This window comes from Macrobrachium nipponense, chromosome 23 (genome assembly GCF_015104395.2).
Source record: "Macrobrachium nipponense isolate FS-2020 chromosome 23, ASM1510439v2, whole genome shotgun sequence".
In the NCBI taxonomy this organism is placed as follows: Eukaryota; Metazoa; Arthropoda; class Malacostraca; order Decapoda; family Palaemonidae; genus Macrobrachium; species Macrobrachium nipponense.
Genome location: NC_061090.1, coordinates 10584975 through 10612871, shown reverse-complemented (window position 1 = coordinate 10612871; position 27897 = coordinate 10584975). Strand labels below are relative to the sequence as shown.

Here is a 27897-nt window from a genome sequence, read left to right as displayed (position 1 = left end):
CAGGTAAACTAGACAGTCATCTGGGCAGCCATTCGATTTTTTGTTTGAATGCAGACTCGCCTAATTGGCGCAGAGATATTTTGTTTGAATGCAGACTCGCCTAATCGGCGCAGAGATATAACTAACTTTAACAGTAGGTAAGATTCATCACAAATAATTGTTTTACTTCTTTAACTGGCATCCCTAACTTTTAAAAGTACAGTAGCATAACAAGATCAATTTAAAAAAATTAGTACAAATCAACAAACTAGTACTTGCTGTAGGTCTTTGCTAAGCAGACACTCTGAATGAACAAATGAAGTGTGAACAAAATGGGGCATGATCTTGTAAACAAAGGACCTACACTCAAAAGGTTCATTTCATTACTCAATAACTCTAGCATATTCAGCATATCATTCCACTAAGAACAAAGGCCATATTCTTTGACATCTTCATTCCACTGTCCAATAACTCAACAGTACAGTACTTAATGGATCACTCCTTCAAGCAAGAAATATTCTATATTTACTGGACACTTGAAAAGTCTGCCAAGTAACAAAATCCAGTAAGTTGTAACCTGAAGGCAATATAGTATGAACACATGTGAAGCTATTGTTGGTACTATTTTAAATTACCTGTTTTCTCTTTCCTGCAAGAGTATCAAAGGATCAATTCCACTAGGTTTTTGAATGGGAGTTACACGACTAATTTTTCCTCCTGGGGCAGTGACTGGAGCTCCAGGTGCTGCCTGGGGTACCTGAAATATTGAACAAATTTATTTTACCAACAATTCTAATCTTAATTAACATTTTGATGGCAAGTTCCTTTTCATTTTGTTAGATACAATGTGTCATCTATCTAGTATAGTCTTGCCATCGCAACGAGACCTCTCTGGCGTGGCATTTAAAGATCTGCCCTGTTACCAATTTTACAAAAACAAAAACTGACCCTTGTATGAGACCTTTGAATGTTTTTCCCAAGAATTTTAAGAATTTTCTTACAGTTTGCATATACTAAATGAAATAATTAAAGTCTATGAATATTCCTTCTTAAAATGACATTTTTATAATAAAACAAGATTTTATATATACTTACAAAGTAATTACATAGCCATCAGTTTCTAGTATCGGCAACTAAAATTTGAAATTCACGGTAGTGATCCTTTTATTTTGGTATAGGTAACTGGCGCTGCCCACTTTTGAAAAAGAGAAACAAATGAGCAGAGAGCTACATAACTCCCTCTTCTTCAAAAACCTAGAGTAGAAGGAGCCTAATTCTCAAAACCCATCTCTAATACCTTTGTCTGCACATGAGAGGACACAGGAGATCCAGCAATAAATCCACATGTAAGGAGGGGTATTCTTGAATTGTTCATCCGAGGGTACCCACTGTCCAGTCCAAGAAGCTATCTATTTCGAAGACATTAAACAAATTCTTCACCAGATGATGGAGATCGGCCAGAAAAAAAAAAACCTTAAAGGCAGAGTTGATAGGCCAGAAAAGTCCCCCTGGAAGGAGGCAGCCACACCCAATGAAGGAGCTTCTCCAGTTGCATGACATAAATACAGTGACCCCCACTATTTGAGGACTCACGATTTGCAGACTTGCCTATTCACAGATTTTTCTATGGACTGTATATACCCATTATTCATGGAAAATACACTTGTTCGCAGTATTTCCACCGAGAAATATTCACAAATTACAGTATTTTCACAATCTTTGTGACTAAATGCACTTTAGTTGGTAAAACTATAAAAAAATACCAAATTTGTAACTAATTTGTATTTTTCATAACTAACAAACCTGAGGTCTTAACATTAGGATTTACTAGCGCCAAGCTGGAAACCGGTAGAATTAAAATTACACTTGTGAGATCCAGGGACTAATGGCATCTATACCAGGTCACGGGGCATGTATACCCAGAATGCCCACGGCTACCTGTGGAACCATCAGTTATATTTCTAACCCAGTTTAGAACTGCTAGAGGGGTGGTTCGAGGTGGGCCTTTAACTGTTAAGACCTCAGGTTTGTTAGTTATGAAAAATACAAATTAGTTACAAATTTGGTATTTGTTCATACACGAAACAAACCTTCCGTCTTAACATTAGGATAGACTTACTATTGGAGGGAGGTAAGTCTCTACAACTGACTGGGAGTTTGCCACCTTATCCATTTCCGAATATATAGGGAAATTCTAAGAGAATGGACAATGAACCTAGGACCAAAGATATAAGCGGATCTATTGGTTTCCTCCCACTGGGTGTAGATACCATTCTACTGTTTACTCTTGTCCCTTGCGACTGGATCCACCTTCACCCCTCTTTTCCTTATTATCCAGAGGGGTGTGTTGCTACTGAAAAGTATATCATCAGCTAAGATAGCTTCACAGTATGGCTGACCATCTCACCTGCATCTAGTCCGTTCCAGCACATGACGGTACTCTCCTTCATATTGCCCGTAGTTAAAGGAGTAGGAAGAAAGTAGTAAAGAAAAAAGACCAGTCATCCCATTCATTCTACTTTCATACCTTCATCTTAGACTAGACGCAAACTGACCCGCCAGGGGCACTGGATGAACTATATCACTTGTTGGGCCGCCACCACTGGACCCAAGGAAAAGGTGTCCAAGGATTCTATGGGCAACATCTTTCAAATAAAATGAGGTGAAAGTTTGTTTGGCGCTTCCCACACGCCAGCTTTCAGAATTTTATCCACAGACATGTTCTTCTTAAATGCCAGGGAAGCACTCACACCCCTGATGTCATGAGCTCTAGCTCCCACCTGGCTATCTGACCCTCTGTCTTCTGCAGTATAAGCATCTCTGATCGTCTCCCTTAGCCAAAATGATATTGTATTCTTGGACACTTCCTTCTTATTCCGTCCTGTACTTACCAACAACCTCTGGCACCCCGGCCTGAGGTGCCTTGTTCTCTTTAAGTACTCCCTTAGTGCCCTGACGGGGCACAGGAGCATCTCAGCTTTGTCGTCGTCTACAAAGTCTGCCAAGGAAGGTATGGTAAAGGAGTCGAATCTGCCGTCTACTATTGTTGGATTTTGGGTCTTTGCCACGAATTCTGGGACAAACTCACACACCATTGATCTCCAACCTCGAGAGTGCTTTATGAGATATGAGAGGCCATGTAGCTCCCCCACCCTTTTGGTTGAAGCCAGGGCCAATAAGAAGACTGTCTTCAGGGTCAGGCTCCTATCCGTGGCCTGCCTTAGTGGTTCGTAGGGGGGTTTTGTCAGACTACTCAGTACCTTGGTCAGATCCCAATCTGGGGCTTTTAGCTCCTTTGGTGGGCATGACTGTTCAAAGCTCCTCATCAGCATGGCCAACTCCCATGAAGACGATATGTCCACTCCTTTCATTCGTAAGACTGTGAGGCTAGAGCAGCCCTGTACCCCTTCACTGCAGATACAGACATATGTTTTTCTGTTCTGAGATATATCAGAAAGTCTGCTAACTGCTGAATAGTGGTACCGAGTGGAGACACGTTCCCTCTACGACACCAATCACAGTATGCTGACCACTTTCCTTGGTATACTGTCGCAGATGATTTTCTGATATTACCTGCCATCTGAGTTGCTGCTTTCTGCAAAAACCCTCGCTCTCGGAGGAGATACTTGACAGTCTCCACCCGTGAAGCGATAGGGACTTCACCGACTGGTGGTACCTCTCCACGTGAGGCTGACACAGAAGGTTGCTCCATGGAGGTAACTCTCTTGGCACATCTACTAGGAGTTCCAGTAGGTCTGGAAACCACTCTGCTTTCGGCCATAACGGGGCTACCAGGGTCATCTTGAGGTTCTGAGACCGCATTACCCTGTTCAGAACCTGACGGATTAGACAAAATGGAGGAAATGCGTACACCTCCAGATTGTCCCAGGGGTGTTGTAGCGCATCTTCTGCTACTGCCTCTGCGTCCGGGACTACTGAACAATACGCTTTCAACTTTTTGTTGTACCTGGTTGCGAATAGGTCTATGATCGGTCCTTCCCACAACATGAGCATCCTGTCCACTACCTGTTGGTGTAGGGACCACTCCGTTCCCAGAATCTGATCCCTGCGGCTCAACTTGTCGGCCACTATGTTTCTTTTTCCCGGAATATACCTGGCCTTGATGTCTACCAGGTTCTCTATAGCCCACTGGTGAAGTTGAACTGTCATCACATGTAACTGCCGAGAAACTAGGCCTCCTTGCTTGTTTATATAAGCTACTACTGTGGTGTTGTCTGACATCAATACCACTGAGTGTCCCTTTACTCTCTCCCTGAATTCTTGTAGAGCCAGGAAAGCTGCTTTCAACTCCAGCACGTTTATATGGAGTTCTCTGTCCTTGCAACTCCATTTTGCTGACACCATCAACTCCTCCATATGGGCTCCCCAGCCTTCTAGTGACGCATCCGAGAACAGCAAGAGGTCTGGGGAGGATTGTTGAAGGGGGACACCCACTGTCAGATTGTCGTCGTCCACCCACCACAGCAAGTCTTTCCTCACTTCTGCCGACAAGGGAATTTGCTCATACGGGTGATCTACTGTTGGTGACCAAAAGGTATAAACATTTTTAGTGTTTTTTTTGTTTTAACTATCAAAAGAGGCCGTTCCAAGTGTTTTTAGGGGTTTTGAGTATTCGTGGATTCCAGCTATTCCGTGTCCGTACCCATCCTTTGCGAATACAGGGGGGGTCTTCTGTACCTCCTCTTTAACAGACGGGAAGGAGGGTAACTGAAGTTGGACTTTCCCTGTTCTGAGAGACAAAGGAGCAGGAGGAGAAAGGATTGGAGAAGCAACAAGAATAACAGGTGAGACAATCAAGCTATCTTCTACCGATTCAGCAGCTTGAACTTTATCTAAACTAGATCTACTTTCAACCCTGGCAGCTGCCTTCCTCTTTCTATCCTCATCCATCTTGTCCTGATGGGATTTAAAATTGCTTGTTGTCCCAGCCACAACATTCAACACAAGTGATTTCTTTCTTACACTCTTGACCTCTACATTTACTACATCTGCACAAAACCTAATACTAGTTGTGCTAGAATCAGACATATTTGAAGGAATTTGCTATTGCATATATAAATAGAGTGATGTTGAGAATGAACCATGTAAATAGTCTTATCTTCGCCAACAATGATGACAGAAAAGATGATGATTCTCTCGAGGTATCTGCACATAAGATGAGTCAAATGCCTTATAGAGACCGAGGTCGCTGTGATGGCAAGACAGAGAAGTTTCTCATCAGTAGTTGAATCTCCACTACGAAGAAACAATACTACTTAGTGGATGACTAAGGTGAATGTGGACCTATGTCTTCACAGTTGGATAGTGCAACTGATAAACGCATGTCACAAGAACATATACTACTAGTATATTTGTAGGTTCCTGTAAACCGCGCTCCAGCCTAAGAACACCAACGATGACTAGTTCAAGCATAACTGGTTGTTCCCAAAACAGCAGCACTGGAGAGGCGTTCAAACTTCTCGGTGCTATCTATCCTGAACAGACTGACGTGTGTTCAGTAAGATCCTAAGAGTGAACCAAAACATAGTCTCTTGGATTCAAACTCTGGGGAGTAGACTCTATAGAGTTCCTCTTATTCCCTTGTTCATGCCAGAGAGGATTGACTGTTCTTGCCCGCTCTTCTCCGAACTTGCGGTGTTCTCACTCTATCAAACGAAGCATTCATTTCCTGAGGGACTGCAACATCAATCTTGGTGCCTGAAGAATATCCATTCCTGGCTTTCACAGGTGGGTCCGAGCCACCAACATGGCTCAGTCCCTTCTCTCATCTTGCGCCACTGTCATGATGGAGAGAAGACTACCCATCACTGACTGCGGAGTATAAGCTCCCCTTCGAGGTTGCACACTCAGAGATTCGTACACGAGCACCCGACACAGCCCCAGTTCCATGAACAGCGCCCCTGGAACCAGACAGGAAAACGAACCTGGGATTGAACTCCTGGGGCTCCTGAGACACTATATATTGAGGATAGCGTCCTGGTTTCCGCTCCAGAAGGAGCAGGTGAGCTGAAGAGGCCAACTGCTTCCTTCCCAGGCAAGACTTCTTAGAGGGCGGAGAAACTACCTTCCTTTTCTTAGGCTGTGGAAGCCTTCGAAGAGGGAGGTGAGGAGGCGTCACATGACAAAGACAACGACCCCTGTAAAAAGGCAAGGCACTGCACTGATCAAGAGCAGAGAGTTCATTCAGTAGAGCCGAGCACTTGGCTCAGCAGAGCTGGCTGGCCAAGCTGAGTTGAGCGAGCTGAGCAGATTGCCACTACATAATTATGACTGGTAATTGGCAGCAAAGAACTATCACTTCTTCCCAATTAACCATTTCCCTTTGAGGCCGAAGCTCCAAGAAGAAGAATAAAGAGGAATTCTATATCAGCTTTCCTATATGTTCTGACCCTAAGGTCCAAGACACGAGAACGGTGCTTGACCATTCACCTCAAATGAGTTGCATGCAGTACCAGCCTCTGCATAACTCCAAACCAGACTGAAGCGCAAACTCAACTGTACTAGTCAAGGCTCGTTTCGCTATCAAGTAACTCATGATAGCGAGTGCTAGAATTTGTAAGAATTCCCACGCTACACAAGAAAACCAGCCTCGTGAAAGACAAGAATCAGGCAAGCCTTGTCTCGCCTTGGTTCTTGGCAACATGACGAAGCTGAGCACTCAGCGAGCGCCAGCGAAACCAAGGAAGCCAGGGGCTCGGCAAGACTGCCAATTATTGTAACAATTATTGGAAATATGCATTGCCCAAGTATTTGGAAATCACAGAAAGCTAAATTACCCTGAGAACACCAGAAATTCCAAGGAATTCAAGCATTCAGTGAGATTCCCAGTTATTGTAATAACAATTATTGGGAATTCTTGTCTCGCCCAAGTGTTTGCAGATCATGGGCGACCAAAACACTCGGAGAGTGTTACAAATTCCAAAGAATTTAAGCGCTCGGCAAGACCCACGAATTTCATCAGACGATCATCGGGGAGAGACCCCTCCTTAATTTCTGTAGAAAATCAAGATAGAACAGGCATAAAAACCATTCAAGGCATAAAAATGCATCTAAGACTGGAATACGAGTAAAATTCAACAAAATATGTACTCAAGGCTCCCAAAACACAAGAACCCATACAGGACTGTGAACTGAAATCCATTCCATGGACAGAAAGAGCCTGGGAGAGCATAGTCCCCCGGTGTTCGAATCCTAAGAATCTACAACACCAAATGTCGAGACGCTGAGAGGTCTCTTGTCACAGACAGAAGATCCTTCCTCAACGATGTGGATGTACATCAGGTGGGACCCGAAAATCCTTCGAGGAGTGTAGTCCCCTGACACTGAACCCTGCGGAGAGTACTCTGCAGGATATCTCCTATTCACCTCTCCCCTTCCAGTGTAGCCATAGGAAGTAGAGGGAATAGGTGAGGTAGATTGGACACACTCGCTCTCCTTGCTGGCATAACTAGCAGGAGACGCAAGTCGCAGGCAGCCATCAACCTGTGGTGATGGCCGCGGCGCGAGTCTAGGAGCACATTCTCACTCTGGAGAAAAGCTTTCCCAAGGAGGATTACGAAACTATTGCACGGCAGGAGATATATTCGCTGCCACCAAGACCAGTCAGTCATATGAACATGACCGTGGTCTGGGGGGAGTTGAGTGTGCACCTGCCTGGTACTGTCCTCTGACGCTTACCAGTCCACATCAAGGCCAAAACCTCCCAAGAGGACCGAATGAGGGACCACCTACCAGTCTCACTACGTGTGCACGGTCCCAAAGGACTGTCACATCTACCCTAGGTACTGAACAATCACCACAAGAGCGACTCACTCCTTTCTTCTACTCCATGTCTGAGTTGTGACGGTGAGCGGACTCAGCGTAATCGATTCTAGATGCATGCGAATTCGTAGATTTACATGCACTTGGGAATCTCGTGACGAGCGCCCAACACGGAACTAGTTTTGGGGGCAGAACCTCTAGGACTTGCAGCAGAAGTGCAAACCGAAGTTAGCCTTCTACAGTGTGACAGTTCCTGTTCCAGAAGGAACAGACAAGCCAATAGAAGATCCAATTGCCTCCTCAGTTCGAGGAGGCAGACCCTTAGATGTCCTGTGACGAGACTTCTTGGGGGAGGATACTATCTCCTTATTCAGCAGGGACTCTTAGAAGTCGAAGAGGAGGAGGTTAAGTAAAATATGATGGTTTTGAAGAGGAAGATGACGACACTTAGACGAGCTCTCTTCCTCCTCGACCTCCTCTTCTCCAAATTCTGCAAGACTACTACTACAGAATAAGGCACATTTACCAGCAGAAGTAGTAGAGTTAATAATCACATGGCACCCGCGAAGGGGCTGTCCACTGATGAACCCAGGATAACAGATGCAAATTAATATGTTTTTCAGCAGGGGAACAGTATACACACTCGAAGACCAATTTCATAGCATGCTACGAGTTACAGGTACAATTCCAAAGAGATATCCAACCATCTAATGCTGTAATAAACTATCACCACTGTTAGCCTGTAAAAGAAAGAAAATACAATTAAAAAAAATAAGGATACTCCTCTTGCATCTATGACCACCGCCCTCCAAAAGGAGAGGAGATCCCTCAAACAGCAACACCAAATGCTTCCCCCTCTCTCTTCGTCCAATAAGCTAGCAAAAGGACGAAAGAGGAGAGGAAATACCAGAAGGAAAAACAATGGACAAACCTCTGAAGTTCCCCTCGGTAATTTCTCAAGCATAAGCATAACTTTCAAATGAATAAAAAGTCAATTACTCATTAACCCTTAAACGCCGACTGGACGTATTTTACGTCGACATTTTTTGTCTCTCGGGTGCCGACTGGACGTATTTTACGTCGACATACAAAAGTTTTTTTAAAAATTCACGGAAAAAATGCTTTTTAGGCCTACCAGCCAAAAACTCTTGAATCAGCGCGCCTTGGGGGATTGCTGGAGTTCACGGATCAAGGTGTTGTTTTGTTTACAATCGTTACACAGGCGCGCAAGCGCGAATTTCTTTCTTGCGCACTAAAAAGTATCTGTGACACATCTCGGAAATTATTTCGTCACTTTGACATAATTTTTGTACCATTTTAAATAGCCGTTACATAAAAGTATTATATATTAAAATGTGCGCATTTTTTATGAAGAATACAACAAAAAAAATACTCATGATTGTAGCTTTTATCAGTTTTGAGATATTTTCATATAAATAACGATAAATGCCAAAATTTCAACCTTCGGTCAACTTTGACTCTATCGAAATGGTCGAAAAACGCAATTGTAAGCTAAAACTCTAATATTTTAGTAATATTCAATCATTTAACTTAATTTTGCAACTAATTGGAAGTCTCTAGCACAATATTTCGATTTATGGTGAATTTATGAAAAAACGTTTTCCTTACGTCCGCGCGGTAACTCTTCCGAAAAAATCATACATACGATTGTGGTAATGTTTGCACCATTTTAAATTAGCCGTTACATAAAGTTTTATATATGAAAATGTGCGCAATTTCATGCACAATACAACTAAAAACAACCCATGGTTGTAGCTTTTATCAATTTTTGAAATATTTTCATATTAAAATGATAAGTGACAAATTTTCAACCTTCGATCAACTTTGTACTCTACCAAAATGGTAAAAAAACGCAATTGTAAGCTAACCGCTTATATTCTAGTAATAATCAACCATTTACCTTCAGTTTGCAACAAATTGGAAGTCTCTAGCACAATATTTCGATTTATGGTGAATTTATGAAAAAAATAACATTTTCTTTACGTCCGCGCGGTAAACTCTTCCGAAAAAAATCATACGTGCGATTGTGGTAATGTTTGCACCATTTTAAATTAGCCGTTACATAAAAGTTTTATATATGAAAATGTGCGCAATTTCATGTAGAATACAACAAAAAATCATTGAAGGTTGTAGCTTTTCTCATTTTTGAAATATTTGCATATAAATCACGATAAATAGAAAAAAAACCACGTTCGGTCAACTTTGACTACCGAAATGGTCGAAAAACGCAATTGTAAGCTAAAACTCTTACAGTCTAGTAATATTCAGTCATTTATCTTCATCTTGAAACAAATTCGAAGTCTCTAGCCACAATATTTTAGATTTATGGTGAATTTTTAAAAAAATCTTCCCTTCCCTCCGCGCGGATTCTCCGCCACAAATCTCCGAAATGCGTACGTTCCATTCTCGGAATATTTGCTCCGTTTCATATTAGGCATTTCATAGAGTTTTATATATGAAAATGTGCGAAATTTCATGTAGAATAAAACGAAAAATATTTGAAGGTTGTAGCTTTTTCTTATTTCCAAAATAATTGCATATAAAAAAAATATATATATAAAAAATTCGACATTCGTCAACTTTACCTAGTCAGTTATGGTCGAAAACTGCATTTGTAAGCTAATATTCTTACCGTATAGTAATATTCAATCATTTGTCTTCATTTTGAAAGAATTGGAAGTCTCTAGGACAATATTTAGATTTATGGTGAAATTTTTGAAAAAAATATCTGTTTACGTCCGCGCGTTACGAATTCATGCATTATTTTGTGATAATATTTCTCTGTGTTGCTTTTATGTTTTTTACAATGTGTTATATACCAAAATATGACAATTTGTTCCAATTGCATTTTTCCTAAACTATACAAAAACCTGAGGTCCTTTTACAATAGAAGGTACTAGCGGCAGCTGGATAGGTCCCCGTAAGCTTTCGAACAAGGGGTTCGGTAGTTAACTGCTTGTCCGACAGGCACCGCGCGCGACTGGGGAGGTAAACAAATCACTTTTGCTTTTGGCCCAAGCAAAAACTGCAGAGTGAGGGGTGGCATGAGGTGGGGCTATGTGTAAAAGGACCTCAGGTTTGTATAGTTAGGAAAAATGCAATTTTGGACAAATTGTCATTTGTTCCGACACGGCATACAAACCTTCGGTCCTTTTACAATAGGGAAGACTCACTTCTTGGTGGGTGGAAAATCTGAGTCTTTTGGTGGGCAGACTGGTGTTCGCCCAACCCTTGGAAGCCTCCCTGGTCGTAAGAGCGAGGGAGGGGATCCAAGCCTCTGTCCGTTGATCGGGGTGTGCACCGCAGGATCAATGGTCAGACCTCTGGACCGAGTACTAAGAGAGAGGCAAGCGTATCTCTTCGTACCAGCAATGTAAGAACTTGTTCCCGTACAGGAGCAAATATAAAGTCATGTTTGACTCTTGTAGGCATCCATCCACTTCCCCCCCCTTGTAGGAGGATGGTGGATATTCTGCTCCTATCCCTAGTGAAAAGGGATAGGATGGGCTCTGTCATATAGCTCACCTGCATCTCGTCCTCATCCAGCGTAGTGACGACCGTGGCCCTCTGCCCACAGGTAGAGGAGGAGGAAAAGACGGAAAGAGGGAGCCAGTCACTCACTCATTCACACATCCATCCACACAGTCACACCAGGACTCGATGCTGTTTCAGCCTGCGAGGTCTGGGTTTGCTACACAACTTGTTGACAGCCACCACGGGTCCCAAGGAAAAGGTATCCAAGGACCTGTGGGCAATATCCCGAAGGTAGAAGGACGTAAAGGTAGTCTGGTTAGACCAGACCCCTGCCTTCAGGACCTGCGCCACGGAGAAGTTCTTACGAAAACGCCAACGAGGGGCCAATACTTCTGACTTCGTGAGCTCTCGGACGGGGAACGTACGGATGTCGTCACTACCATCAACCTCATACGCACTCCTGATGACCTCACGCAGCCAGAATGAAAAGAGTGTTTCTTGGATCTTCTTTCTTGGTTACCCCGGTGCTAACGAAGGAGGCGTCGACACTTCAGGCCTGAGGTGTCGAGTTTTCTTCAGATAGCGCCGTAAGCGCCCCTCACAGGAACCAAAGCAGCATCTCATCCGCATCATTATTTCGGTGAAGTCCATTAGGGAGGGAATCGTGAATGACTCGAACCTGTCGTCAGGGATCGACGGTTTCTGAGTCTTCGCAACGAAGTTCGGGACGAAATCGAGCGTCACAGATCCCCATCCCCTGGAATGTCGTACATCATAGGAAAGACCATGAAGTTCCCCTACTCTCTTCGCCGAAGCCAGGGCCAGCAAGAAGAGGGTCTTGATGGTCAGATCCCTGTCTGACGACTCTCGTAGTTGGCTCGAAGGGTTCCTTTGAGTCAAACTCCTAAGGACGAGAGTCACATCCACGCAGGGGCCTGAGTTCCCTGGGTGGGCAAGACCTTTCGAAGCTCCTCATGAGCAAGGAGATCTCGAACGAGTTCGAGATGTCCAATCCCTCAGTTTCAGGACGAGCGCCAAGGCGGCTCTGTATCCTTTGACTGTGGGGACTGAGAGGAGCTTCTCTCGGCGAAGAAAAAACGAGGAAATCCGCTACCTGCTGAAGAGTGGCTCTGAGAGGAGATAGACCCCGTCTACGACCAACCACAGAAGACGGCCCACTTCCCCCCTGGTACACAGCTGCAGAGGATGCTGACGGACGTTTCCAGCCATCTCTGTTGCTGCGCTACGAAAAGCCTCTCGTTCGCAAGAGATGGTGAATAACAGCCAGCCGTGAAGACGTAGGGACTGGACTGCTCGGTGGTACCGCTCGACGTGTGGGCTGGGCGAGAAGGTTGTGCCAAGGGGGAATCTCTCTCGGTTCCCCTTGCGAGAAGAGCCAGCAGGTCCGGATACCAATGGCCTGTGGCCATTTGGGAGCCACCAGGATCATCCTGAGATTCGGGGTGACCAGTGCTCGACTGATCACCTTGCGAATCAGGCTGAACGGGGGAAAGGCATAGACGAAGAGGGTTGTCCCATGGGTGTTGAAGAGCGTCCTCTGCAGCTGCCCATGGGTCCGGCACGGCCGAGAAGAACACCTGGAGCTTCCTGTTGTGCCGGGTGGCGAACAGATCCACGACTGGTCGCCCCCACAGGTCGAAGAGCCTTTCCGCCACGTCCTGGTGTAGAGACCATTCGGTCCCTATCACCTGATCCGACGGCTGAGCGTGGTCTGCTACTACATTCCTCTTCCCTGGAATGTAGCGTGCCGACAGCTCTATTGATGTGCCTCGGCCCACTCGTGCACCTGCCGAGTCAACTGGTACAAACGGGGGAGAGACACTAGGCCCCCCTGTTTGTTGACGTAGGCCACCACCGTGGTGTTGTCGCACATCAACACCACTGAGTGTCCCCCATCAAGCGGTCCTGAACTCTTGGAGAGCGAGGAACGCTGCCTTGAGTTCCAGTACATTGATGTGAAGGTGCTTGTCGTTCTCGTCCCACACTCCTGAAGTCAGCAACTCCTCCAGGTGTGCGCCCCATCCCTCGGTCGATGCGTCGAGAACAGCTGCATGTCCGGGGGGAGTGCGCAGAGGCACTCCTCTTAAGAGGTCCTGTCGTCCAGCCACCAGGCTAGGTCCTGCCTCACCTCCGGTGTCAGTGACACTGGAAAGCTTGGGGGATCCGTCGCCTGTGACCAACTCTCCCTTTAGTCTCCACTGAAGAGACCGCAGGTGAAGACGCCCGTGAGGGACTAACTTCTGAGTGACGACAGGTGTCCGATCACGACTTGCCATCGCTGAGCTACCTGTTCCTGCCGAGACAGGAACTGGTTGGCTGCCTCCCTGAATCTGCTGATCCGCGAGTCTGCGGGGAAGACTCGCCCTGCTACCGTGTCGATCAGCATACCCAGGTAATAAACCCACAGTACTTCATCCTCTGCTTGGGCTCGAGATCGGACTTTTTCGAAGTTCACAACGATCCCCAGAGTCGCGACAGAACTCGAGCAGTCGATCCCTGTCCTGTAGCAACTGCGAGCGGGAGCTCGCCAGGACTAACCAATCGTCGAGATACCTCATCAGACGTATCCCGTGCGAATGGGCCCAAGCAGACACCAGAGTGAACACTCGCGTGAACACCTGTGGGGCGGTTGAGAGACCGAAGCAAAGTGCCCTGAACCCAATGGTACACCGTCCCGTCGAGGATGAAGCGGAGGTACTTTCTGGAGGACTGATGAATGGGTATTTGGAAATACGCATCCTTCAAGTCCACTGAAAGCATGAAATCGTTCTCCCTGATGGAGTCGAGCACTGAGCGTGCCGTCTCCATCGTGAACCGGGTCTGGCGCGAACAAACCGTTCAGGAGAGAGATCTATCACCGGGCGCCAGCCTCCCCGTAGACTTTTCCACCAGGAAGAGTCGACTGTAAAAGCCCGGTGACTGATCCGTGACCGCAATGGTCTTGATCTCCTGTCTCAATGCTACGTCCTTCGATGACCCTGGAACGTAACGACTGCTGTTGGACCGGGTTGGAGGTGAGGGGTGGCCGAGATTCGAAGGGTAATAGATATCCTCCCGAAGGACATCTACAATCCAGGTCTCGGCGCCGTAGCGCTGCCAAGAAGTGCCCAATGGCTGGCCAGGCACCCCCACTTCCGGCAGCAGTGAGGGGGAACGCCGTCCCTAGCGTTTCCCCCCTTTCTTCTGACTTCTTTTCCCAAGATGCCTCCAACGGGAGGAGGAGGGCTGGGAGGAGGGCTGGTTACGGCTCCCCTTGGTAGAAGTCGAAGAAGACAGAGTCTTTCCCCGGGGCTTCGACGCAGCTACCGTCTTAGCCACCGAGGAAGCGCTAGCCGAGCTCTTAGACTTGGCCGCAGTCCGAGGCTGCCCAGAAGCCTTCGAGACTGCCTGGTGAACCAGACGGTCACTGTCGTCAGTGCGGCCGTGTCCCACCGCAGCGTCCACCATCTCTCCTTGGAAGAGAGACCGTGGAAACTTCCGTTAAAAGGTCCGTTGCGAAGTCCCAACGCCGCTTCACGCCCGGCCGGCCGCCTGGAAACCCGAGTAAGGACAGCGTCCCCTTCGTCGGAGAACCAGGGTTGGCCCACAGGTTCACCGTCTGGTTGGGCAAGGAAGGAGAGCGCTCTCCTCCAGACTGGCAAAGTCTCCTAAAGGCCGAGTCATCTTCGGGAGAAATTCCCCCGGAGTTGGCTGCGACCTTAGATACTGTGAGGGACCACAGATCTAGCCAGAGACGGCCTGGAAAGCTGCCATGGCGGTAGATTCCCAGGCCGAGTGCCTCTTGCTGCGAGAACCATAGGTTCTCGGACAGGAGCTGCTGCAGAGACACACCCGGAGTCAGCCTGGCTAACTCCGGGTTCACCTGTTTGGGCGGCATCGGGTCTTCAGATGGCACGTAAAAACGCCGCTGTCGCAGCAGAGGAGGTGGAAGCAGCTTGCTCGACCTGCCAGACTTGAGCGAACCGTCTTGTCCGGAGACAAGCGATTCAACCTGGTCCAGCACTGAGTCCGCAAGCTCAGAAACGCGGCAAACCCACCGTCGGTCTGGGTTCCCTCTTCCGGCCCCAGAACGACTCGAGCCGGGACGTGGGCTCGGAAGGTGGGACCGGCGGCATCCTTCCGCGAGTCGTTGTGCTGACGAATCAGCGCAATAACCTCGGCAAAGTTCCTCTGGATCTCAGGAGTGACTGCGTCCTGCGGAGTCGGACCATCCAGTCCCTCAAACAGGAGCATCTCCCGAGACCCTCCTCCCTCAAGGGGAGGAACAGCGACAGACCCCTCTCGGTCTCCTCCAACCACTTGTGCGTATGACCTGGCTGGTCCAAGTCCAAGAAACCGTGCCTGGTACGTACGACGACGTGGTGGGATCCTGAGGGGCGCACCCTCACGATCACTCCTCAATTAATACCTCGCCCCTCCCGGTGTAACCCGAGGAGGTTGAAGGTATGGGAGAGGCAGACCTGACGCTCCTCCTCGCTCGCTGGCAGAACCAGTGGGGCTTGGAAGACTGCAGGCGATCGCCAACCCCCCGCGGTGGCGATCGAGCTGCAGACCTAGTCGAGCCGTCTCGCTGTGGAGAACGGCTGGACCGAGAACAGCGGCCCCGGTCTCGTGTGTCAGAGGAGCTGGTGCTGGTCGCCGTACCCGATCGCTCTCTGTGAGAGTGACGGTCAGGCGACCGGCGAGCTCCACTGTCACGGTGAGACCGTGCGTATCCTCACGGTGCGTCAGTTCGCTGGTACCAGCCGTGGCTGGTGCCGGCGAATGGGGGGACCTCTTCCCAGCCTCAGCCCGTGGCCCGGTCATGGACCGTCACGTCCGCCCGGGTAGCCAGCTGCTCGCCGCAAGAGCGAGAGCTGGTCTGGTGAGAGTCGCGTGAGCGGCTGTCACCAGTCTTCCGCTCCGTGCCGTGAACACCTGACGCTGAGCCGGACTCAGAGGTCTGGTTCTTGGCTGCACGGCCGCTGTTAGGCGACCGTACACTCGGTACCTCTCGCGAACGAGAGGCCGAGACGGACCCTGCTGCCGTGGCCGAACCACTAACAGCAGGTGAGGAAGTGCCGGTGTTAGCCGGCACTCCTCTGGTCCCCGTAGTCTTCTTCCTTGCGGAAGAAGAGACGGGTCCTGCCCCCGAAGAAGCAGGGTGACCAGCGGAAGAACCCCCCGTCTCACCAGAGCGAGACGGGCCCTTAGAAGTTCCCGAAGGAGACTTCTTAGGGGGGGGGGAGGCGACCTTCTTCTTCTTCGGCGGGGGAGCCTTAGAAGAAGAAGGGGAAGAGGCGGCAGACGACGACGACGACGAAGAAGACGATGAAGACGACGACGACACCTTCCTCCTCTTCTTCTTCTTCCTCGTCAACCTCCTCAGGACCGACGTCAGATCTGTCATCCAGAGCGGAGCCGGGGCTGCTGTTGCCGAAGCAACAGGGCCCGGACGCACCTGTCCGAACAGATCAGCATCGGGAGCAGCGGCGCCAGGAACAGGAACAACGTCAGCAGTGCAGGCATCACCAGGAACGGCAGTAGAGACGGCAGGAGCAGGTACAGGAACGGCAGCAGTGGTCAACGTCACGTCCGTGAACGGCGGCTGGGCAGGCACGGCAGGTACGGCAGGCTGTGCAGGCGGTCCAGATGGACGGACCAGCGGCACAGCCATCCTTGGTACTGGTGGGAGGTTCCAGGGGCGAGCTCTTCGGGCACACGAGTCCGGTCGCGGCAGCACGGCAAACCCAGGTGGCGGCATCACACTCCCCCGAGGTACGGCGACTGGCCCCTGCACCGATGTAGTAGGTGTTTACAGAGACCGCGTTGCGGGGTGTACACCAGGTGAGGAGGTGAAGCGTAGCCAGGTGTTGTAAGGGTCGTGGTGGTGGTCGTAACCGTCGCATGGGTGACCGCCACGGAGCCAGCGAGATGGTAGAGCAGCCCCTGCCCCCTGGAAACACCGGCACGCCCTGCAGCCCCAACGACCGGTGCCCCACACCTGTCCGAGGTCGTCCTTCGCGGCAACCGCACCTGAGGAAGCAAAAGTCAGGTGATTAGGAGGATCCTCTACCCGCTCGCGCGAAGACGAACGGATAGAGGACCCAGAGTACAACTCGACGTCAGGGTATCTAGCGCCCTCCTCCACACTCGACAAGTCAGGTGAGGAGAAGGACCTAGAAACCCCCCCGAAGGGAAGGCGCCAAACGTGGAAGCTGAGCGGGTGGCAGGAAAGAAGACGAAGTGTCCGTAACCAAAGGAGTCGCGGGAGAGCTTTCCGACGACTCCTTTGCAGGCCTTCGCTTCTTCCTGCCCTCATACAAAGTCCACTGCGCCTCCGACCAATTATTACAAAACTTCACATGGCTCGGCTCGGGTGCATTCGCGCCCCCGACACCGGAGGCGCACAAAATAATGAGGGTCAATCTCCGGGAATGAGCGGAACTTTCCGCATTTACGCCCTTCGGTACCCGGGCATAGTCTCCGTGGGGTAGCGAGGCGAGGAGATTCCATCATTGACCAATAGATCACAATTAATTAGAAAGAGAGAAATGATTGTACTTACAATGATTCTATCATACACACAAACAACCATATACTCAGGAAAGGCAAACGACGAGAAGCGGGCAGGAGAGCGTCGAACACACGTCCATCGCTGTGAGGCCGAAAGCAAAAGTGATTTGTTTACCTCCCAGTCGCGCGCGCGCGCCTGTCGGACAAGCAGTTAACTACCGAACCCCTTGTTCGAAAGCTTTACGACCTATCCAGCTGCCGCTAGTACCTTCCTATTGTAAAAGGACCGAAGGTTTGTATGCCGTGTCGGAACAAGATCGCAATTTAGTGTACATTACAACGAAGAACGAAATAACTCGTTACCTTTAACCGTTTCGCGCACAGCGCGATTTGAATACAATTATATATGAAATTTCGTTTTTGCGCTATCATATATCGCATTATTTATATATGATAATGATAATTTTTTTCATTTCTGATGGTTGCATACTAAACTTCAGGCAATGACAAAAAAAGGAGCCAAAAATGAACTCTTAATCTTGAAAACTAAGCGCGCTGTGATTTTTTGAAAAAAATATTTTTTCCGATTCCGCGCTCACTCTGAAACACCTCCGGCACACGGGAAACATTTTTTTTTTACCGCTTCGGCGTTTAAGGGTTAACATCAAATGCAATACACAAAATAAAAGAAAGATCCCACCAAGAAAATCTTGATTAATGGCTAGTCAGCAAGAACTCACAAACATACGTCTTCATCGGAAGATGACCAAAAGCAAAGTGGGGTGTGTACCTCCGGGCAGGTGGGTAGGCGGAAGTTACTGCCTAACCACCTTGTTCAAGAATTTAACAGCTGTATTCCAGCCTATGCTGAAAGTAATTCCTAATGGAAAGGACCAAAGGTTTGTATTGTGTAGGAACAAACACAATTCAAATATAACTGAACAACTGAAACACAAATCGCACCAAAATACGACACAAAGTTTCAAGACCAAGTCTAGTATCAGTGGAGACATGTAAGCTAAATTATGGCCATTGGCTAAAGGTTAATGGGTGGTATCCCCCCCGCCAACTGTCTGTCACCATTACTATTCATTACCAAGTTTCATAACCAGCTGTTGCCAAAGGGTATGGTTTGTATTCTTGCAAGAACAAAATGGCCACTTATACAAAGTTCAATGGGGTAAAGGAAGAATAATGTAATCAGCCCAACCCTAACTTCACCAATGATACAACACTCCTGAAAAGTCTGATTCCCAAAAAATGCAATCACCCCAAACATTCTGTACCAATGATATTACACTCCTGAAAGTTTGATTCCCTAATAACTGTACTTACACCTACCTATAATCAAAGATGACAAAAACCCAAATGGCCTAGGTAATCAGATGTTCTCAAAAACACGCAAGCATAACCTTATTCTTATCAGCATTACTTTAGATCAGAAATTTTAGTTAAATAACTCTTACTTTTAAAGAGCAAATTTTTTCCTCAATTTTCCCTCCAGTACCTTCAGATTTCTACCAGAGGTAACTTTTATTTAACTACAAACCTTACTAGCATATGCATAAATATTAATAAAATATCTTGGAGAAATAAGGCTAATTTACTCACTTGAATTATTAGGGCAATGGCACAAATGGTCATCATGAAGAGGGATACAAAATATAGTGAAGGAACAGCTAATGCATAAATTCTCTTGGGGTGGTTTACACAGCCTGTCGTGAAGTGAACTACAGTGCAGGAAAGAGATGACTGATTAAATGTCAGAGGCCCTTTGCATCACAAGGAGTTGGAGGTAATGACAGGTTTCCTTTGCCACCCATTTCCCCACCAAACTAACCTTATTTGCAGTAGCCTTGACAATGTGTGTCATACAGCAACAGTAGCTCAATTGAAATCCTCATACTATATGGCCAGACCACAAAATCACCTAATTTCATATAACTAGTTAGAGACAAAATCACCTAATTTCATATAGTATCTAGGTATAGGCTGCCTCTTAATCTAACAAAACACAAACTATTCCTCATCAAAACTTATAACTTCAGTACAATTTAAAATAAATGGTCCCCAGTTTTGTACAATACTTTGATAATTTCATTAGAAGGGAAACGTTAAAATAATTACTGGTGGTCTTGGAGTTGTTCCAGATAGGGACCATTTGGCCCAGGTTGAGACGTTACAGCGCTAGGAGGGGGAGGGGGTGTTTGTGATGGATCTGTTCCATTGTAAGGTGGTCGTGCCCCTGGCATAGGACCTGAAACAGAAGTTCCATTGAAAGGAGGATGCACACCTGGCATAGGACCTGAAACAGAAGTAGAATTATAAGTATGATAGACAGCAAGACCTGAAACAGGTGACAATAAAATCTTACCATAAGCATTATGCTAAACAACAAAATTAGGGCAAAGAGATGCTTAACCAACACCTAGCAAGTGAAAACACATGAATATAAAAGTACAAAAGCACGCCCACGGGAAAAACTTGCATTCAAAATTTACCAGAGAGGTATATGTATGAGGTAGGTATCAATTTAACTGAATTTTATTGGTGATTAACAAATGAAAAAATATACAACACAATTAAAAAAAGGCCCACTTACATAAAGTGACCAAAGCCAATGACAAAACATGATGGGCTCTACAAAATCAATACCATACTGCCAAACACATAAGCAAGCATAGCCTAACTCATAAGCATGTTGCTGTTAAAACTCACATATATACTTTATTTTAGCAGATATTGAAATATCACAATTTCTTCAAGTAAACTGTAATTTTATAGTAAAGGTATGACCTGAATCATTAAAACTATATCCTGTCATTAATATCCAGTCCATGCTAAACATCTCAATATTGCGTGAATATTATAAAACATTAACAACCCCTCCACTGTGAATATGAATCATTCAACTTACAAACACCAAAAATCAATTTAAAAATTAATAAAAATGCTAAAGTTGATAGCTATATAAAAACCAAAAACTTGACATGTAGTATAATATATTTACATGAAGCTATCCAATTTACAAAAATATTAATAAACTCATCAAAGCCAAGTTAATGCATTTCCATATTTACCTGGATGTCTGGGATACTGCATAGTAGGTGGTCCTGGAGGACCTGGTGGGCCAGGTGGTCCTGGTGGACCCTGAGGTGGACCAGTAGTTGGGACAGGTGGTCCCTGAGGAGGACCAGTTGGAGGACCAGTAGGTGGACCTGGGGGTCCTGTTGAAACTGGAGGGCCAGGAGGCCCTGCAGGGCCAGGTGGCCCAGGAGGCCCTGAAGGTCCTGGTGGTCCAGGAGGACCAGGTGCTCTTGATGGATCCTGATCAAGACGTCGGCCCTGAACAAGTGCAGTAACTTGAGGAGGTACTGGTTGGTTACGAGCAATACAACGATACGCCATAATCTGCGCCCTTAACTGATGCATCTGAGAGGCATTAAGGAGTCCGGGTCTTGGACCCTCTGGACCACCCGGACCAGAAGGCCCATAACCAGGCCCACTTGGAGGGCCTGGTGGACCTCCAGGTGTAGTGCCAGCACCTGTTGTTGCTGGGGGTGGCCCCATACTGCCATACTTGGCTCTCATGCTGACTAAATCTGCATATCTTGGATCGTTTTGCATTCCTTTATCTTCCATAGTGTTGATGGCCTTTTGCAGAGCATTAAGATTCTCTTGCTGGTAGCTCCCACCACTAGGACTTGGACCATTAGGGCCACCACCACTAGTTGGAGGTGGAAGTCCACTGACTGGAGGACCACCTGGAGGGCCCTGTGCTGGATGGTGTACTCCTGGACCTTGTTGCTGCTGTTGTGGTTGTGGTTGATAGCTATTTGCATAAGGGCCTGGTGGAGGTTGTTGCCATCCCTGAGACCCTTGAGGTCCCTGAGGGTAAGGATGATGAGGACCAGGGGCCCCTTGGGGTACCATCCCAGGAGCAGGGCCACTGGGAGGAGGTCCCTGCTGTGCTGGTGGTGGGCCACCTGGACCCGGGGACATGACAGGAGGACCCATTGGTGAAGGAGTCTGGGGAGGTCCCATAGGAGACTGGGCCTGTGGAGGTCCTACAGCAGGTGATGTTGCCTGTGGTGGAGGCATTGGTGACAATGCCTGTTGGGGAGGACCCATAGGGGACGCTGCACTCCCTGGATTTGGACTTGGAGCCGACATCCCTCTGGAAAATCAAAATGGACATTAAACCTCTAAATGTTAATATATTTCATCTCATACTTACATCTATATTCAATAATAAAAAAAAAGAATAGTTAATTAATATTATTAATTTATTAATGGAATCCAATGAGAAAACAACTCCTCTACAACAAAAGATCTTTCAATTATCCAGATCACCATTATCCGACATCTCTGAACCAGGGATCAAGTTCCCAAACATATATAGCTACTTCAAAAAAAATATTTTTCTAAATGCTCTTTGATGGTTGGCAATACTGCTCAGCCTCAGGAAAATGTTGGTGGTAACACTGCACAGAATCAAACAGACTGAGAAAGGGTTTTGGGGGTTGGAGGGGGGCTTGAGAAGTTTCTAAGGTTGGGGGGAGGGTCAGATGGCTGGGCACCATGAGAGAGAGAGAGAGAGGAGAGAGAGAGAGAGAGAGAGAGAGAGAGAGAGAGAGAGAGAGAGAGAGAGAGAGAGAGAGAATCACTGAAATGAAATATCAAGAGGTAAAATATTCTCTTTTGTACTGTTATGTGTGATAAACATACATAGGTTACGGTACCTTGACCTACGAGTGAATTAATGTGAGAGTTTTCCAAGGTACAAGTAGTTACTCAATTGATCTTTTTGCTTTATTACATGAGCAAAAAATAGAGGTACGAGCTCATGATGCTGCTGCCACGTAGATGGCGTAGTGATGAAAATTATGATAAGCAAAGAGAAAGTATTAAAAAGTTATACATTACTTCACTGTATCCAATAATATATACTAGTGTGTATTCTCATATTATTGAATTATTATAAAATACTAACATAGCAGTCAGTGTTTTGGTTTGGAAATCAGCTGATGGCAAATACAAGTTTATTTTGCCATATTTAACTCAATTCGGAGTTAATTTTCTTGCTTCTAGTTAGCATAAACAAATATCTAGATATATATGCACATGTAGTACTTAACTTATATGAGAAAATTATACAACGTGTTTTTAAGTCGAAATATGACTTGAATAAGTATATCTCATTGTAATTATAAACTAAATTATTTTTTTCGTTAACTGATTGCATTGGCAACATGTTTATTGAAAAAAAAAAAAAAAAGTGATTCCGTTCTCTATTTTCACTTTATTTCATCATAATATGATATTGTTAGAATACAATAAAGTTTTGTACATACTTACCCGGCAGATATATACTTAGCTTATGTCTCTGACGTCCGACAGAAATTCGAATTTTCGCGGCACACGCTGCAGGTAGGTCAGGTGATCTACCCCTGCCGCTGGTGGCAGGAATAGGAACCATTCCCGTTCTAGAACCAGATTTTCTCTTCCACCTGTCTCCTGAGGGGAGGCTGGGTGGGCCATTCATCTTATATATCTGCCGGGTAAGTATGTACAAAACTTTATTGTATTCTAACAATATGGAATTTTTATTCTAAAATTAATATTAATAATGCTTACCTGTATAATTTATCTAGCCCTAAATCCCCAAAAACCGCACCAAAATTTACCACATTGGCAACCCTGTTACCTCCTATTCTGTCCGCCAGTTGGCAACACTGTCGTTGACAGATAACGAAAAACCTTCCCTCAAATCAGTTGTGATAGGCAGATCGTGGGGTAGGATGGGTGGGACTAGATAAATTATACACGGTAAGTATATTCAATAATTAATTTTAGAATATTAAAAACTTCCATATTATAAACATTACCTTAATATAATTTATCTAGCCCGATTAACCACATTGAAAAGGAGGAGGGAATCTGAATACAATTTCCCTTCGGACAGAATAGGAGAAAACAAACAAAGAAATATATATCATAGGCAGTCAAAACTCAACCCAAGGTCAAAGATACTAACACTCAAAGTCTCCTACCATAATGCCACAACTGCGGTAGCACAGGCAAGGAGTAAGTGCATAGTCAGTCCGTCTGTACTAAAGTCAGGTGCCCGACCAGGTGACAGTCAGACGAATTGCGGACAGCAAGGCTGCACCCTGAAGACTATCAAGCACTATTCTTTCCCTAAAGGATGAGTTTCTGGACTGTCTGGGCATTCAAAGCTAAGCAACCTTCCGGGGGTGTATCAACGCAACCCGAAGTCGCCAGCAACGAATCGGCTCATGAGCAACTCCTAACTCGAGCTTTCTGGTGCCAAGAGAAAGGAGCGCGGAGCAAAAAGGCGATTCAGTCCCGAAGGACGAATGCCTGACAGTCCAACCTGGTCTCGTGTTACACGATCATCGGGGATGTATCAAACCGCAACCGACTTCGTCAACAAGAAACTCAGGGCTACTAAATGTCGCCTGATCTCACACGAGTGTCCTGACTCCGAGAAGACAGGTGAGACAAAAAGTAGATGGTGAGCGAGTCACCAGATGAGCAGACGACGATCCATCGACTAATTCCTGTCCAGGACAGTGGAAGAAGCAGGAGTCGTCAGGACAAGCGAACCAGTGGCTAGTCCTAGGTCAGCATCGACTCTGGGAGAAGCGTAGTCGCCAGTGCCGACAACCCAGTGGTCTGGAACCATTTCACACTGAAAATGGAAGCAGCATGAGTTGCCAAGCAGTCAGTCCTTGTCATCAAAAACACCTAAATACCAAACTGCCTAACCTTCCCATTATAACTACGTCAAAAACTGCCATGGGTTATAATACAAAAACAAAAAATATATACAACAAAACAAAAATTAATGAATAACATACAGGTAGCGCAACCAAACGTAAAAACAGAAGACTACCTAATTCTCCTGTCTGACGACCTGTCCTGCCATCACCAACGGGCCCAAAGAACGAAGGTCGCCTAGAACTAGAGAAATATCCCTCAAGTAAAAAGAGGCAAAAACAGAATTAGAACGCCAATCGCTGCCTCAAGCCACCTTGGCGACTGAGAAGTTCTTCATAAAGCTACTGATGTAGCAAACTGCTCTAATACTGTGTGCTCTCGGCGTCTGGTCTTCCCCAGCAGCCGACCACCAGTTTTAACGATCAGATCTCTGAGAAAAACAAAAAAGGATACACCATTCTTTGAAATAGGTCTCTTGACATTTCGGGGTGAAACAAACAGATGACGGGGACGACCCTGAATGTCCTTCGTGCGGCGGCGAAAATAACATGAGAGCGCCTAACAGGGCAAAGAACTAATTCCTCATTTAAATTACCAACAAAGTCGACCAGCGACTTCAGTACGAAAGACCTGGGAATGGAATTATCAGACGATTCAGTCTTTGCGACAAATTCAGGAAGGTATGACAAATCATGTCTTGTCCAGATCTGGCAACCAGAAAAGAGAGTGCTTGCAGTTTCACCCACCCTCTTGGCTGTAGCCAGTGAGACAAGGAAGAGTGTCTTAGAAGAGAGGTCCCTAAATTTGGCAGAATTCAGAGGCTCAAACGGAGGGAACCTTAAGGCTTGAAGGACTTTGTTAACGTCCCATGTCGGAGGCGAACACTGCGGCCTGGGTCGAGATAGGGAAAAAGATCGAAGTAAATCTCTAATGACATAAGATGAAGAGATCTCAGGAGCCTTGGCCTAATTAAAACATAGGAAAGCATAGACCTATAACCCTTAAATGCACGAAGGTTGACAGGGCCCTGTCATGATGTTAAATGAACTAAAAACAAATCCGCTACTTTCGTAAGGAAGGTCTAGAAATTGAATGTCCTTGAGACTTACACCAACGTCTGTAAACCGACCATTTAGCCTGATAATTTACTCTGGTTGATTGCCGCCTGGCAAGAGCCAACTGTCGCGCCACTCTGGAGGAGAACCCTTCGTGCTTGGAGAACCTCCTGACAGTCTCCCAGGCATGAAGATGAAGCATGTGGAGCCTCTGATGGAACCGATGAAAATGGGGTTGGTTTGAGAGATCTGGTCTCTTCTGGCAGGCGAATGGGGGTTCCACCAGATGCTTCCAGAAGGTCGGGAAACCACTCCTTCTGTGGCCAGAAGGGGGCGATAACAAGGTTAGATCCAGACGCTTGGTTGCCCCTCACTTTGTTGAGGACTGACCTCACCAGAGAGAACGGAGGCAAAAGCATAGGCTTGAAGTCCCTCCCAGTCCTGCAAAAGAGAGTCTGTCCCGGCACTCTGAGGAGTCTGGTAAGGGGCGAAGAATATCTGGCACCGAAAATTCAGTGGGGTGGCAAACAGATCGACTGTGACAGGCCATTTCTTCCTGAGGCTGTCGAAGACTTCCTGGCAAAGTGTCCACTCCGACCCTTGAACTTCGTTCGGTCTCGACAAGGCGTCTGCTAAGACATTGTGATGGCCCAGGATAAAACTGAGGGACCAACGTAATCCCCCTGTCTTCTGCCAACACAGGATTGATCGGCCTTCTTGAGTGAGAAGATCCGACTGTGTGCCGCCTTGGTTTTCTCAAGTACGAGACTGCTGTGTGTTGTCGACAAAGATCGCGACAACCGACTCCAACAGTTGTTCCTGAAATGAAAGAAGCCTAGGTACACTGCCCCTCAGTTCCCTCCAATTTATTGACATGCTCCTCTCCTCCTCTAACCAAAGGCCCGAAGCGGCTTCGGAGCCCAGGTGTGCGCCCCAACCTTGATCCGAGGCGTCTGACCAAAACATTAGGTCCGGAGGAACCGAAAGAAGAGATGTCCCTGACTTGAGGCGGTGAACTTGCATCCACCAACGGAGATCCTTCTGACATTGTGGAGAAGAGGCGACTATCGTGTCCTCGGACACGAAATCCCATGACTGGCGCAAGTGTCGACTGAAGGGACCTCATTCTGAGACGACCTCCGGGAACCAGTTGGATGAGGGATGACAAATGGCCCAGGAGAGACCTCCAAGAGAAACTGGCTGCGTTACGGAGGACAAAAATTCTTCGATCAGACTCAGAAGCTTGTCTATCCGTTTCTGAGCGGGAGAAGCCCTCAAAATCTGGGAATTCAAAACAATCCCCAGATAAGTCATGATCTGGCAAGGGATTAGATTGGACTTGTCGAAGTTGACACGAATGCCCAACTCGACACAAAGAGACAGAACTATCTCCCTCGACCGGAGACATTTCTCTAGAGATTCGGCCTGGACTAGCCAATCGTCCAGATACCGAAGCATCCTTACGTTTAACTGATGCAGAATAGCTGAAACAGGAGGCCATCAGCCCGAGAAAAGACCTGTGGAGCAGTGGTGAGGCCGCAAACAAAGGGTCTTGAACTGGAAAACTCCCGAGTCCATGAAAAACCGAAAGGTAAGGTCTGCTTCTTGGATGGATGGGGATTTGCAGATAAGCATCCTGCAGATCGATGGAAATCATCCAGTCCCCCCTCCTGACGGATGAAAGAACAGTCTGGACCGTCCTCCATCCTGAACTTGGACTTTAGAATGAACTTGTTCAAACCGAAAGATCTATGATGGCGCCAGCCAGGCACCCGAGGCCTTTAGAACTACAAACATCGAGAGTAAAACCCGGGAGAAGGAGGAGCTCGCTCTATGGCAATCCTTCTCCAAGAGGGCCGAAAGCTCCTTCTCCAAGGCTTGACCCCTGGATTGAGTGAGGGGAATAACTGCTGAACTCGAGAGGACGATTGGAAAGTGGAGGTCTGGAACAAAAGGGATCTCGTAACCTTCCTTCAGGACCTCCACCACCCAAGCATCCACCGCTCTCCCCTGCCAAGCTGACCAATGGCGGGAGAGACAAGTCCACTCCTCTGCGGTCTTCCAGGCGAGGTGATGACTCCTACTTCCGTTAAAACGATTCTTACGAACAGAGACAAGGAAGAAGAAGTAAGAAGAAGAAGAAGAAGAAGAAAGGTCCTCCTGGAGGTTGAGCTCTCCTTTCTCTGCCCTTAAGCCACGCCAAGAACCTCTCCCGCGTTTCAAAGGGTGAGCACCAGAGGATGAAGAAGAGGCACCAGCAAGCTGAGATGTACTCTGGAAAAAAGAGCCAGAAGGAGGTTTGTTGGGCTGGAGCAGAAGGTACAGA

The 27897-nt window shown here is 46.9% G+C and overlaps 1 protein-coding gene across 1 annotated transcript in view; it reads right to left on the bottom strand.

The window, feature by feature from the left end:
- The window catches only part of LOC135198613 (transcription activator BRG1-like), a 264106-nt gene that overhangs the window by 217704 nt on the left and 18505 nt on the right, over window positions 1-27897 (bottom strand). The window contains 4 exon segments of the mRNA XM_064226363.1: window positions 615-736; window positions 19900-19925; window positions 19928-20029; window positions 20853-21949. Of these exon segments, the coding sequence (XP_064082433.1) occupies window positions 615-736; window positions 19900-19925; window positions 19928-20029; window positions 20853-21945 (1343 nt within the window). The 5' untranslated portion in view covers window positions 21946-21949.